The sequence below is a fragment of the Euleptes europaea genome, chromosome 3, assembly GCF_029931775.1.
Source record: "Euleptes europaea isolate rEulEur1 chromosome 3, rEulEur1.hap1, whole genome shotgun sequence".
NCBI classification, from domain to species: domain Eukaryota; kingdom Metazoa; phylum Chordata; class Lepidosauria; order Squamata; family Sphaerodactylidae; genus Euleptes; species Euleptes europaea.
The window spans coordinates 93,195,020-93,210,508 of NC_079314.1; the positions used below are offsets into that span (position 1 = coordinate 93,195,020).

General features: G+C 45.4%; 1 protein-coding gene across 2 annotated transcripts in view; it reads left to right on the top strand.

Annotated features, from left to right (window-relative positions):
* Positions 1-13,519: 13,519 nt before the first annotated feature.
* The window catches only part of CACNG2 (calcium voltage-gated channel auxiliary subunit gamma 2), a 152,100-nt gene continuing 150,130 nt past the window's right edge, over positions 13,520-15,489 (top strand). For both annotated transcript variants that reach the window (XM_056847378.1, XM_056847381.1), the window contains exon 1: positions 13,520-13,768. In XM_056847378.1, the coding sequence (XP_056703356.1) occupies positions 13,558-13,768 (211 nt within the window). In that variant the 5' untranslated portion in view covers positions 13,520-13,557. The remainder of the gene's footprint in view (positions 13,769-15,489) is intronic.

Genomic DNA, 15,489 nt, shown 5'->3' on the forward strand with positions numbered 1-15,489 from the left:
TCCAGCTACTACCTGGAGTTTGGCAACCCTAATGTTGCATGTTCTTCACACATGACAACATGAAGCTGCCTTTTACCAAGTCTTGACTACTCTGAATTGCTGTGGTTCCCCCAGGGTCATAGGCAGAGAAATGTCTTTCCCAAGACTGGCAACTGGAGAGATCCTGAGGATGCTGGGAATTGAATCTGAGATCTTCTCCATGCAAATCATGTGCTGAACTACATTTGCTTCATGCTATATTGTATTTACTATTTCCTTTAGATATTTATACCCCTCTTTTCTCCCCAGTGGGGATCCAAATTGGCTTATGACATCCTTCTTCCCACCTCCATTTTATCCTCACAACACCAACTGTGCAAGGTAGGTGAGGCTGATAGCCATGGTCATCCAGCAAGCTAACATGGCAGAGTGAGGGACGGAACCGGGGTCTCCCAGGTCCTGGTCCAGCATGGAAGAAAAAACGCTGATCAATGTTTCCCGCAGTAAATCGATATTGGCCACATGTACAACCCTGCAAGAAGATGGCAGCCAGTCATGCCTTCCAAGAGCCAGCATGGTGTAGTGGTTAAGAGTGGTGGTTTGGAGCAGTGGACTCTAATCTGGTGAACCGGGTTGGTTTCCCCACTCCTACACATGAAGCCAGCGGGATGACCTTGGGCTAGTCACAGCTCTCTTAGAGCTCTCTCAGCCCCACCTACCTCACAGGGTGTCGGTTGTGGGGAGGGGAAGGGAAGGTGATTGTAAGCCGGTTTGATTCTTCCTTAAGTAGTAGAGAAAGTCAGCATATAAAAACCAATTCTTATTCTTTGTTTGGGGATTTGTAAGTGCTTGGAGGATCTGGTTCACACATTCAGTACTTGCTTCACACATTTAGTACTTGCCATGGAGAAAACCTGGTGTGCCTTGACACTGTGTGAAGCAGGTATTTGAATGCCAGTGTATCATGATGAGAATTGCAGAAGGTGTAATGTGAACAATTCTCATGTTGGTATATTTCTAGTTTTTCTCAGAGGTGTACTTTTTTTTCTGGAAGGGTGTGTGAATGAAAGAATGGCATCCTAGAGGAAGTGAATTCAGAAGGTGCTGTGGAACACAGGCAGGATGGTGCTGCTGCAGTTGCCTTGTTTGTGGGCTTCCTAGAGGCATCTGGTTGGCCACTGTGTGAACAGCCTGCTGGACCTGATGGGCCTTGGTCTGATCCAGTGTGGCATTTTCTTATGTTCTAAGGTCTGCTTTCAAGAGTAACTGTAGCTGGAAACCAGTACAAAACATCTCATGTTATTTAGGAAAAGTTAAAAATGCCTGAGACAGCAACTTCTGCAAATTTTAACAGTTAAATAAAATCCTAATATTTAAAAAGTATAAAGGATACCATGGTGCAAAGGGGGGGATTCTAAATAGTATGTAACTGAGAATAGTAGAATACCTTGCTGATTAACAGTAGATTAAAGGAGAAGGATATGGGAGAAAATAAGATTAGGAAGAATTTTCTAACAGAGCGGTTCCTCAGTGGAACAGGCTTTTTTCGGGAGGTGGTAAGCTCTCCTTCCCTGGAGGTTTTTAAGAAGAGGTTAGATGGCCATCTGTCAGCAATGTTGATTTTGTGACCTTAGGCAGATGATGAGAGGGAGGGCATCTTGGCCATCTTCTGGTCACTAGGTGTGGGGGGGAGGTAGTTGTGAATTTCCTGCATTGTGCAGGGGGTTGGACTTGATGACCCTGGTGGTCCCTTCCAACTCAATGATTCTATGATTCTATGACACTGTATTGGAAACCCATAACACACAGTACTAGGCACAATCTGTTTAAGATGTCGGAAAGACTCCTGGAAAAAAGACTATAAAAATGATAATAAATAAGTGTAGGAATAAATTTGTGATGAGAAGGAAAAAGAACAATACCAGGCAGGTGACAGAAAGAAGGTGGGGGAGAGAGAGAGAGAAAGAGAGAGGCTTTAACTGTGGAGATATTTGCATGGTCATAAATCCAACTGAAACGGAGGAGACTGACAAGTTCATGAGTTTCTTCAGGAATGCAGCCAAAATCTACCAGGTAGCATGAACTGAGTCCTTAGGAAATTTCTGTAGTGGAGGACAAGAGCTGGAAATCAGAGTTAGTGTCTTGAAGGCCTCTTTATATACCATAGAGTACACAGGCTAGGTCTAGGGTCCCCACTCTGTGTCCTGTGAAACAGGAATGAATTGCAGGTCTCCTCAGTTCCCACATGCTTGTTGCTCAGTTAGGGTTGCCAACCTCCAGGTAGTAGCTGGAGATCTCCTGCTATTACAGCTGATCTCCAGTCGATAGAGATCAGTTCATCTGGAGAAAATGGCTGCTTTGGCCATTGGACTCTATGGCATTGGAGTCCCTCTCCTCCCCAAACCCCGCCCCCTCAGGCTCCGCCCCAAAAACCTCCCGCTGGTGCAAAGAGGGGCCTGTCAACCCTATGCTCAGTTCAAATTGTGATTGTGACATACATGGGAAATGGGCTTCAGTCTTCTCCCATACCATTTTCCTACCCTGAAACAATCCAAGGGGTTACTGTTTGGCCCAGTGGGGAAACCCTTGTGTACACTTAAGGGTTTCTCTAATGGGCCTTGTGTCCACTCTAATGCAGGGGTGTCAAACATAAGGCTGTGGGCCGGATCTGGCCCCTTGAGCACTCTTAACCAGCCTGCGAGCCAGCCGAGGCAGCGTGCCCCCCCCTCCACTCTCGATCTGGGCTGGTGAGGCATGCCCCGGCCCAACCAAGTGACATTTACATTACATCCAGCCCTCATAACAATTGAGTTCGACACCCCTGCTCTAATGGGTACACTCATGGGTTTCTCTAATAGCACCTTCTGCTGGACTAATACCAGGTTGGAATAAGGTAAGGGCGGGGGTGAGGCTGAATTTCCTTCTCCATCCACACCAGAGTCACAATCTGAATTGGACAGCATGGACACTGGAACTGAGGAAGACCTGCAGCTGCCATCTGAGTGTTACACAGGGCACAGGGTGGTGACCCGGCTGGGACCAGCCTGTGTACTCCACGCTGCCCAAAGAGAGAATGTTCTGTTAGGAATCCTTCTTGGGGATTTCTCTGGACCAATCATTGGGCAGAAGTCTGTCCACAGGCAAACTGAAGGTGGCAACCAGCAGGAGCAAAGGAAGAGTGGTGTGGTGTTGAAACAAAATTCAGGGATATGAAAGATACTTTAAATTGGCTAATGGACATGTAATAAAAAGTAGAAATAGAGAGTGCTGCAAAACTAGAAGGAGAGATAAATACAATCAAGAATAGCTATAATAAATATTATATAATTTTTAAGTGGAGAAGGGGAAGTAGTGGGAATGGCAAGGGATGCAATTATAACAAAAGCAGATATAATGGCTATGATTACAGAATTGTACATTAAGGCAGATTAACCTTTCCTTTTTTAATGATATAGTATCATTTTTTTGAAAAGGTTACTATTTACCGGAACCCCGAAAAGGGAGAAAAAAGACTGTGTGAATGTGTATGTCTGTTATTGTTACCTAATAAAACATGTTATTTTTTAAAAAATGGCTAGTGGAAGAGCTGCATCGTTTGTGTTATGCCTTAGACAGTTTTCTGCCTGCATTATTTCCTAATTTCTTTAATCCTGGCCTTGTTGAACTGTTATTGAAGATCTTATGCTGTCTGATTGCATTGTTTTCTATATTTTGTAATCTGCCTTAAATCCCAGTGAGAAAGGTAGACTATAAATAAAGCAAAGAAAATAATATAAAATTAAATTAACAGTATTTCTTTGCACTGCTCACTGTTGACTCCAGGGTTACTACATTGGTGGAAATGATCGTAGAGAAACAACTGCCCTAAGTGATCTCCTTTTGTCAAAGATTCAGATTAAAAATTCAAAATAGGATTACGGCTACAGATTGAGTCTATTTGCTAGCATTTGCACAGTAGATCATGCATAAAACAAATCCTGGCTTCCTCTGTGTTCTGGGGGCGGGGGAAGGAGACAGCACGGCTCTAAAGTGGTTGGATTAAACCCTGATGTCTAGTTCGTTGGGTGGTGATTAGAATGTAGTGAAAGATGGGAGATATAAAGGATTTTGGCTGTGGTTGCAGTTGCTCTGTTCAGCTTTAATTTGTCCAACCTTATTTCTTCTTGTTACTGTTATTTGGACTTTAAAAGTATTTCTGGCAATTATTCTCCTCACCCCTGGTTCTATTTCTAATCTCCATTTAGGGCTTATCTTTATAAATCGTTCTTGGGTCAGCTGGTTTAACCACTAGCCAATGGCAGTCTCAGTACAAAAAAAATTGGGAGACCTATGCTTTCACCTACCAGTTGAAGTACGTCATTTGACTCCCTTATGACAGAATTAGAAATCCCCACAATGGACTGAAAGGAAGCTTTACTAGCTTGAAGTTGTACGTAAGTTGTAAAAAAGAACTGAAATATATGTGTGTGTGGAAGCTGACCTGAAAACTAAGTACAGATGTGTTAAATTGATTTCAATTTCTGCAAAAAAGGTCTTCAGGAATTTCACAGCGTAATGATATTTTCTGGGAAATTTATTTCTCCCTTTGAAGGCTGATGGGGACCATCAATCATGACATGGTCATGTGGTACTGTAGAACTGCATTGGGCAAAGCCATTGTTCTCCTAGGTCTCCTTGGGAGTTCTGCTTACGTCTTCCCAGTTCCCATCTTTCTCAGGACCAGGATTTGGGGAGGGGCTGTGGCTCAATGGATGAACATCTGCTGGGTATGCAGAAGGTCCCAGGTTTGATTTCAGACATCTCCAGTTGAGGATCAGATTGAGGACCTGAGACTCTGGAGAGCCACCGTCAGTCTGAATAGACAGTACTGACTTTGATGAACCCCTGCTCTGATTCAGTATAAAGCAGCTTTGTGTGTTTGTGTGATCACCTGCTCTTGGCAAGAGAAATGTATCCCCTTCCACCCTCGCTTCTGCTGTTTGTACCACCTCTGTGAGAGCATCACTCTGCGGGAAGCTGCCTTCCACCTCAGTGGGTCCAGAGAACCTAGAAGCAACTGACTTCATAGTAGGAGGATGCTTGACTTGCAGCTTCCCAACATCTTATGAGTAGCCCCAGTATTCCATGGCAGCCATTTCCCAATTGGTTTGGCTCTTCATAGCAACCATTTTGTGGTGGTAACTGTTTCCTGTTCACAAAATTCTACGAGTGCCCTGGACTCAACACGATTCAGGACCCCTGACAATCAGTGTTGGGAACCACAATGTCGGTCCTGGTCAGTTGGAAAGTCATCATAAAACTGTTTTAAATAAATAAATATAATGTGGATATGATTTCATATATAGGCACTGAGGCACTGCTAAATTAAGGAACAGTCCACATATCCTTGGAAAGAAGGAGGAGGAGGAGGAGGAGTTGGTTTTTATATGCTGACTTTCTCTACCACTTAAGGAAGAATCAAACCGGCCTTCCCTTCCTCTCCCCACAACAGACACCCTGTGAGGTAGGTGGGGCTGAGAGAGCTCTAAGAGAGCTCTGACTAGCCCAAGATCACCCAGCTGATCTTGTGTAGGGGAAACCAACCCAGTTCACCAGATTAGTGTCCGCTGCTCATGTGGAGGAGAAAAAAATCAAACCCGTTTCTCCAGATCAGAGTCCACTGCTCCAACCACTGCTCTTAACCACTACACCACCATGTTACCCTGTGTATGTAGAAGTTTCTGGACAGTGTGGGATCTTCTGGGAGAGGAACACAGCAATGTAGATGAAGGCAAAATGCAGAAAGAATGGTGAATGTTAAAGGAATGGGAAGGAATCTGCACAAAGCCTTGAAAAAGGAGGGTCTGCAGAGAATGATACTAGCCTTGACAAAATCTCTCTCACTATTGCCCCTTCTTTCCTGCCCTTATTCCTTCTTTCTTTTCTGATTTGCATTTTCTGAGCATGACAAGGAGCCACCTGGCAGAGCCAATTATAAAATAGCATATATTACTTCAGTGAAGGATTGTGGGAAACAGGGTGAAAAGGAAAACGTGAAGAACCCAAAACTACAAATTGATATTAGTTTGCTGTCCAAATTGTGCTTTCTAATCACAAACTTGTTGGCCCCTTGCTTATCAAGAAGACAGCAAAATGGACTCACCCATGGATAAAGTGGTAGTTTATGCATATCCAAGAGACTCGCCATAACAGATTCATATATTGTTGAAGACAATGAAACATCAGCTAAAGGGAGATAGTGGGGGTGAGGTTGGAAACTGGTATCCTGAAGTCCCTTATAATATCCTGGAAGGTGTGAGATGTCCCATAGAGCTTTGGGAAGGGGAGATAAAAAATACGTTCCTCTTTATACTGTATAGCATAAATTCAGGGTGGCATCTGCACCTTCCTGCTCCTCTAGTTCCAACTCTAACATTGTTATGAGGAGTGGAATTTCTTCGTTGAAAATTCATTCTAGCCATTGGTTCCTCTTATTCTCTCTCTCTCTTTTTTTTTCTTTTAAAGGAGGGATTTTTTCATTTCTTCTGGAAGATAAATCAATGCACCTGGTTGTAACTTGGGCCCTTCCAGTTGTTTCACGTTATAACCACAAGGTGGTATTCTACCAGGAGGACAGGAGCATTGTCCGCCTCTGAGCACTGATGGAATGAAATTCCGAAATTTTGCAGAAACTTCCCCTCCTGTTGTCGAATTTCTCTTTGGTCAGGACAGAATTTAGTAGAAACTTACTCCAGATTGCTAAATGGAGGGAAAGAAACAGGTTGTTGGAACTTCAGGGAGAAATTGGGTAAAGAGGAACTAAGAGAATTCATTCATTATTTATTTAGGCTATATCTGTGCTGCCTCTTCAGAGTCCTGCTCAAGGCGGCTTACAACTAAATTTCTCTGAACAATACTGTTGACCTACTGCAGTATAGCAGTAGTCTGCTAAAGCTCAGGGCTAGATGCAGTCAACTGTCACACACCCTTCTCTGCAGGCCCCCGTCTTATATGGGGCCAATTTCCAAGTCATGTGAGCGCTTTTGGAATGGTTTCTGTGGCGTCCTACTCTTGAAAAATATTAGGCTGAAACACTAATCAACCATCTGGATCTTATAGTGAGGATTCCTTGAATAGAACCTTGTTAGAGCCCACTTACTGAATTGTCCAAGGAAACACAAAAAAAACCCCACACAGATGGCCAATGCTGACACAACATTTTCCCCTATATAATTCCATGGGATCCTCTCCAGACCTCTCTCCCTGAGGGTAAACATAGCAGAAGAGTATCATCATACTCATGGAAAATAGGATGCCTAGTTTTGAAAGGACAAATTAGCTGTTTTGAAAGATATATTAGAATTCTGAAGACCATGTACTACTTTCAGCAGAAAAATTGGTCAGGTTGAAGGCTAGCATTTTGAACCAACAACTTTTAAACGGTAAAATTATTATTAATTTTCACTCACAAGCTTGACTGTGCTTCTCATTAAGAGGGCAAGAGGAATGCATATGAGACAAATCTCATCCTAGTTACCACTGTTACTGAGAGGCACAGTTGTACGTATCCCAGATAGTATCACAAAAACCTTGACTGGGCCTCAGTTACAATAAAGGGCAAAAGCCAGTCTAGAGCCTGACCAAAAGAGAGCCCTCAAGAATAAAAAGGATCGTATAAGAAGCAACAGATTGTATTCTAAGCACAGCTATGAAGCCACTCTTCCTCCTCCTCAAAGCCTTTCTTCATGCAGGAGGAAAGGTGTGTCTGCCGCAGAACAGAGCAGATGCTGATATGGTTCTTCTCACCAATGGTGCCAGATATTGGAGGGCATTTATTGTCAAACAAATCCTTCCAGTTGCCACTGGTGCCATTTTATTTGGTTGGTCTCCATTCTTGATGGCTTTCTCTTTGGCAGGGAACAAAACTCAACAAGATGGCAGTGATTAGCCAAAGAAGAGCAGCTTTGACCTGTATGATTGTTAGTCTGAAAAAAGAGATTATCAGTCATCAGAATAATGAGCCTCCCCTAATAGTCAAGTGGGGGGGGGGGGGAACCTGTTCAAGCTTCTCCAAATGTAAATAAGGATGGGTTCAAATAATCATGGTTGAAGCATGATGCTGCTGACCTAAAGGGTCTCAAAAGGGGGGCAACCAAGACGATTAAGTGGTTGGAGTACCTTTCCTATGAAGAAAGGCTAAAGAATCTGGAATTTTTGGATCAGAAAAGAGACAGCTGGAGGGCATGATAGACATTTATAAAATTATTCATGTGGTAGAGAAAGTGGCTAGGGAGAACATTTCTTCCCTGCCTCATAATACTAACACTCGGGAGCACCCAGTGAAGATGATAGGTAAAAAATTCAGGACAGACAAAAGGAAATACTATTTTACTTGATTAGTAATTAAACTGTGGAATTCACCCCCAGTCGATATAGTGATGGCTATGAGCATGCATGGCTTTAAGGGGGAGGAGAAGACAGATTTATGGATGATGGATCTGTCAACGGCTGCTATCCATGGTGAACCTCCTTAGTTAAGAAGCAGCAGACATTGGAATACCAGTGTTAGGAGGCAACATCAGCAAAAGGCCTTGGCCACAGTGCCCTGTTTGTTGGGTCTTCAGGCTAACTGGTTGGCTGATGTGCAGAATTCACTGCCAGCAGATATACTCGATGGACCACTGGTCTGATCCAGCAGAACTCTTTATTTATTCTTAAATGTTCATTGTGCCAAAACCAACTGAGCTGATGAGATGTCCATTAGTTTTGTGTATAAACCCTAGGGAGTTTTGCTGGTGTCTAGCCCCAACCAAGCCAACTGCTATAAGACCTGCCCATTTCTTACAGGTAACTTTTTAAAATCTGAGCTGGCCCAGAGGTGTGACCCTGTGTCAAGAACCAAAGAGCTCTTAGCCTAAGGGTCATAGCCTGGAGGTGGGAGGAAGATCTGCTGGCAGAGCGAGAGCGCGTGAGAGAACTAGAGTAGCCTGCCGTACACTTGGAAGCCCTTTTGCCCCCTTCTCCTATTTATTTACATTGCATTTTTGTATTGGAAGCTGCTTTGGGTCACCACTGAGGAGAAAAGTAGCATATAATAAATAGCTTCCAGGATTAGAAAAGGAATACCACCCCCACAGACATAAATGACCCCTGAAAATCAACCCATTTACTTCCCTTTTTTCCACATTGCATCTTGGTTCCATTACAGATATCATTTCCCAGTCCCCAAACACCCTTACATAGTAGTCTGAGGAGTTGCCTGCAGATGTGAATTAGCAGGAGTCAGCCTCTAAGAGCCAGAATGGTGTAGTGGTTAAGAGCAGTGGTTTGGAGCAGTGAACTGATCTGGAGAACCAGGCTTGATTCCCCACTCCTCCACATGAGTGGCGGAGGCTAATCTGGTGAACTGGATTTGTTTTTGCACTCCTATACATGAAGCCAGCTGGGTGACCTTGGGCTATTCACAGTTCTCTTCGAGCTCTCTCAGCCCCACCTACCTCACTGGGTGTCTTTTGTGGGAGGGGAAGGGAAGGTGATTGTAAGCTGATTTGATTCTCCCTTAAGTGGTAGAGAAAGTCGGCATATAAAAACAAGCTCTTCTTCTTTGATCCTTCAGACTTCCAAGGTGCAGTCCAACAATGAGCTTTCTGCAAGTCACCCAGAAGTGTACTAGATACCTGATGCTGCTCTTGAGGATACGAAGGTAGCTTGCTCAAGTGAGGAACCAGAATCCCCAGCTCCGCCATCTTACTGACTACCCAAGGCACTTCATTCTTCATTTGCGGTTTAATCTTTTTAAAGAAAGAGATTCATTCACAGTTCTTCTAACCTCACACCGAGTTCAACTTCCTTGAATGAATGTACTTGAATATATGAGTCTGCCATATACCCAGCAAGAGTCAGACCACTAGTCTACTTAGCTCAGTATTATCTTCTCTGGCAGTGGGCCTCAGGCAGAGAAGGGTCTTTCCTAACACTCATTACATGAGATCATTCTAATGGGAAATGCCCAAAATTCAACCAGAAAACTTCTGCATGCAAAGCATGTACTCTGTCACTGAGCCAGTCACATCCTTATGTCTAGCACACTGTGGAAGATAAGCACAGTATAATAGTATTAGTTTGGTAGAGCATCACAACTAAAAGTTCCCAATGGATTTCTTAGAAAGCATCTGAGTGTAAGGTAAACAACCAGATTCTTGCCATCTCCTACTCTTAGGATCCTCTGACCTGGATGGCCCACACGAGCGTAATCTGGTCATATCTCAGAAGCTAGGCAGGGTCAGCCTTGGTTAGTACTTGGATGAGATACCTCCAAGGAGGTTCAGGGTTGCTATACAGAGGCTGTCATACTTTGGTCACATGATGAGAAGACAAGAGTCACTGGAAAAGACCATCATGCTAGAAAAAGTTGAAGGCAGCAGGAAAAGAGGAAGACCCAACAAGAGATGGACTGACTCTATAAAGGAAGCCACAGCTGACAGTTTGCAAGATCTGAGCAAGGCTGTTAAGGATAGGATGTTTTGGAGGACACTGATTCATAGGATCACCATGAGTCAGAGGTGACTTGAGGGCACTTAACACACACACATACAGAGACAGGCAGTGAGAAACTACCTTTGTAAGTTTCTTGTGCAGAAAATCCTACAGGGTAGCCATATGTTGGCTGCGACTTGACTGCATTTTCCTCCACCACTCTTGGGCCTTTCCAGAAATACTCCTATAGAGGATACTTCAAAAGAGCTAGAAAGACCCCCTCTTAAGTAGAAAGAAAACAAAATAACAATGACATTTGCAGCAACACTGGAAAGACTACAAAAGTCAGATTGAAAAGCACTTTGTATAACTGTAGCCAAGTGTGCGAGAAGTGTGGGGCCCCTGGGAAATGAAGAATGAGCTTCTTAAGAAGAAAAAACTTGGAGGCAAAATGGCATGATTTGCTGCCCTCATATGAAAAGTATTGATTAAGCATAGCCCAAAACAAAACGTTGTCGATGTCTTAAAATTAATTGTTTTTAACTGGAAAATATGGTGGTCCTGGAAAGCTTGTGGAGTGTGCATTTGCCTCTTTATTTAATAAGACAAAATGTGGCAGTGATGGAGACTTCCTTTATGGTATGTGAAGCAGATTGGCAAGCCACTCATAGGCAGACTCTTTAATGTTTACCAAGCTTGAGTGATACACTAACACAAAACAACGCTGCCTTGAAAGACAGAGCCAAAGAAGGAGGCAAGGACAGAATGATGGTTTTGCAATGTGTCTCAGCTTCTTTGACAGACAGACTCACCCACACACCCTTCTGGCAGAATTACAGGCAACCTCGACCAGCCCTTCTGGTCTCTTCTCTGTACTAGATAAAGGTAAATCAATTGGATGGATCAGGAATTACATAGAAGTCATTATATCTGCTTTACTTCTATTACATTAACACTTTAACAACTATGAGGTGATAAACATATTAGCCTTGTGGAATGAAACTGCTGAGGAAAAGGGAGGGAATTAATATTATAACATGTTTTAATGTGAATATTAGAGGGGAGGTTTCACATGTTCACTACTAACAAGTTAGGACTGGAACAGAAAACTTAGTACATTTGCAGTGCTGTCCTAAACAGAGTTAGACCCTTCTGAGCCCATTGTCTTCAATGGGCTTAGACAGATGTAACTCTGCATAGGATCACACTCATCAACAAAATGAGTTGTATTTTGTTAAACCTCTTTTAAATATAAGGACAAGGACATTTAAGGGACACTAACTTGGAAAAGACAACATCTACATATGCACCAGCTTCCCTTTTTAATCTACCCCTTTTTGCCATGTCCGCATCTTTGTAACTTTTGTCATTTTGATAGGGCGCAACACCCCACATCTCATTAAAAGACTTTCAAGAGAACTAGAGAGACAAACACAACATAGATCCATGCCCAATAATTAAAAGAGGAATAAAATCACAGCTGCACAGCATCAGCAGCAAGCGCGCACACACACACACACACACACACAAGTGCTTTTAGCTCACAACCAAGGATAATGAAAAAAGGTTTTGTTAAAAAAAAAAACTAAAATAGAGAATATTTCAAATTACCCTTCGGCTTGCATTTTCACCGTCTCCTAGGGAAAGAAACGGCTGATTGAAGTTTTCTGCTGGTCTAATTGTGATGTGAGGGTTGCATTTGGAGCGCTGGGCACGTATAACCGGGATGAGGAGGCTGGGTGGGAGGGGGGGGAGAGAGAGAGAGATCCAGCTACGCCTTTCTCCGAGCTTCCGAAGCCTAAGGGAGTAATCATTCCAGGATTTGGAAAGAAGAGGGGTAAAAACACACACACACACACACACACAACGGAAAAGGGCGAGCAGGAAGGCTGATCGCCCCCGCCCTTCCAGCTCCCGGGAACCTAAGAGGGTTACTATCACTTGCAGATGCCGGGGAACAGGATCTAGGTCTAGGAAGAGGAAGATCTCTCTCTGCCCCCCTCCGCCCCCATCTCTCCCCAGCTTTCCCAGCAGCACCCCGGGCAAAGAGGTAAAAGAGCTGTTCTTCAGCACCGCGGAGGGATCGGTGCAGGGGAGCTGTCCATTTCAGCACCACCACCGCCACGTTAATGCAGTAGGTGGGAGCGGAACCAGCCAAGGCGCGAGACACCGACGGGCAGCCCCTCCTGCAGCAAAGCCTCCCGGTTGCCTTTTCTTTCCCGAAGACTTGGCGGAGGGGGGGGGGGAGAGGAAGGGAAACCCGTCTCGATCCTCCGGGAGAAGCTCCCCCCTCCTCTGCCCGGATCGCCACCGCCACCACCGAGATCGCCACCAATAACAACCGCTGCTCTGCCGCTGTGGTGGTGGTGGGTGGGGAGGGGGGGAAGGAAAGCCATGGAAGGCAAGATCTGGGCACCTGTTCAGCTGGAATCAAGGGCTGGCGATCGACTTGCGAATCTGGTTCGGTGGTAGAGAGCGGAGGGGGCGAAGGAACTGAAAGGAAGGCGAGCGAGCGACGGAAAGCCCCACCAAGGGGAGGAAAAAAAAAATCCAAGGAAGATAAACTGGGAAGAAAAGGGATTTTTCATGGCGCAGGCTGCAGAGCAAAGCAGGAAGACCGAAGGTTGCATCTCTGCTCTTCCAGTCTCTAACTGTCTAGGTCCAGATAATGAGAGAGTGTGTTGAGGATGCTGCTTCTGTTGCCGCTGCTGCTGATCCCCTGTTCACTGTGGAAGCCATTAGCCATTACATATGGAAACTGGAGACCAGAATTTTAGAAAAAGGGATTAAGGCATCTCATTTTTGGGGGGTTATCTATTTTTTTCCCTTTATTTTTTTTTAATACACAGACACACATATTAACAGCCGGAACGTTTCCTCTTTTAAAAGGCAAGCCTCTTCCCGTGTGATTTTTCTTCTTCTTCATTTACACTGATTCTGTGGGCTTTCTTACCTCCCTTTTTTATATATAGATTTCTCTCTATCGATCTCAAATAGATCTCCATTATATTATTATTATTATTAGAGGAAATATTATTTTATTTTATTATTGACATACAAACACACATACACACACAGCCCAAGAATCAGAAGGCCGGTTGGGTATTTGTATAATGAAGAATTATGGGGCTCTTTGACAGAGGTGTTCAGATGCTTTTAACCACCGTTGGTGCTTTCGCTGCCTTCAGCCTCATGACCATAGCTGTGGGGACCGATTACTGGCTCTACTCCAGAGGGGTTTGCAAGATGAAAGGTACGGGCGAGAATGAAACCAGCAAAAAGAACGAGGAAGTCATGACCCATTCTGGATTATGGAGAACCTGCTGCCTGGAAGGTATTTGATTCCGGATCTTCTCCCCCCCCCCTCCCTTCCATCCTCCCCAATCGCCCCCCATTCCACCATTTTCTCACTTCAGTCCCCCCCCCCCATGGAACCAGGGTGCTTGGGTTAGTTTCTGAGGACAAAGTTAAAAATATCCAAGGCACACATCTCCATTCTGTTCCATTACCCACCCACCCCCTCCTCCTTCTGGGCCCCTCGGAAAGCCCTGCTAATTGAAATAATCTCTGTATTGTGGGGGGGGGGGGGAAGACCTTCTTAAAAAGCAACTGTGTTCGACCCGCCTCTTTCCGGCTTCTTTTTTAGTTCTTTTTGGAAAGCGAGCGGGGGGGGGGGGAGAGAAAAGAAATTACTATATTATTGGAGTGCGCCGTTGGCTTCTAATGACAGGGGGGAAATAATTGGTCTCCTTTTGCGAATTGGGTTGATGACGATAAGTCTGGGAGAGTGAAAGGGGGGGGAGGCGAGCACAACAACTTCCTCTGCCTGCTTTTCTTAACATCAACAACGTCCCTCATGTCAACAAGAACAGCTCTGGCGGCCGTCTGGGGCTGCTGCCTCCTTTGGTGGGACTCGAAGGTTCGCGGTCGTCTCCAGCAGACTTTGGGCGAAAAGGCAGGGGAGGTTTCGCCTTGGATCGGCCGGCGCTCTAAATGCACATTCCCCCCTAGCCCAATTCTCCAACTCAACAATAAGCCCCCCGGGCAGAGTTCTGAGAATTCAGATGGGGGAAATGTGCATCTATAGAGTGGCAAATCCAATGCAAAACCTTCCATGAATAAATTTCCTTGCGTCTTCAAGCCGCTACGTATCGGTTGGGATGGGCTGTGGTCTGGTGTGAGTTGGTTTGGAGGGGGGGATTATGCCCCGATCTCCAATTGAACAAGTGGTAGAAAGCCCTTCCTCTCCCCCCCTTCCTCTCCCCTCCCCTCCCCGGTCTAATGGGATCCTGAACCAGAGCAAACCCGGCTCCCCCCCCCCCCCAGATTGACATGTCTGATGGCAGCAGAGATTCGCTACTGCAGCCAGTTTCTGAAATCAGAGGCTGGGAAGAGGCGAGGGGAGGAGGCCGGGCTGTCAGTGGTTTGCTTTGAAATGTGCCATTCAGCATGGCTTTCGGTGTAGATGTGGCCAGCGTGCGGGGGGGGGGGCTCCCGATCGTGCGTGGAAAAGTGGGGGGAGGGGGGCTGATGCAAATTCCGGGTGCTTGATGGACGTGCCTCGCATCGCCGTAAACGGTATGTTTAAGAATAGCATCTGAACTTGGGGGGTGGGGGGGATGGGGGTGGCGGCCGCACACGGCTCATGGAGACACGCATGTACCATGCTCGCGTTTGTCCCCGCCTCAATCGAACTGGTTCCGAGCGCCGGTGCTGCTGGGAACGGGCTCCCGCAGAAGCAGTCCAAGGGGGGTCCATAAAGGAGCCGGGGGCGGGCGGAGAGAGCATCCAACCCTCCTGATGGTCTCTGTCCACCTCCCCCCCAAAAAAGTAGGGGACAGAAAGCAAGCAGCACTCCTGAAGCGGTTGTGGCCGGGAAGAAGAGTGAGATCTCTCCCCCCCCCCCCGCCCCCGTTCTTGGTGCAAACGGTTGAGTGATGGTTGAACATGTTTTGAATAGCTAAGTGACTTCATTGAGCGATGGTCTATTTGACGCATACTGCATCGGGCGCCCTTTCTCTCTCCAAGCCGCTGCCTTTTCACATATTCTGCAGA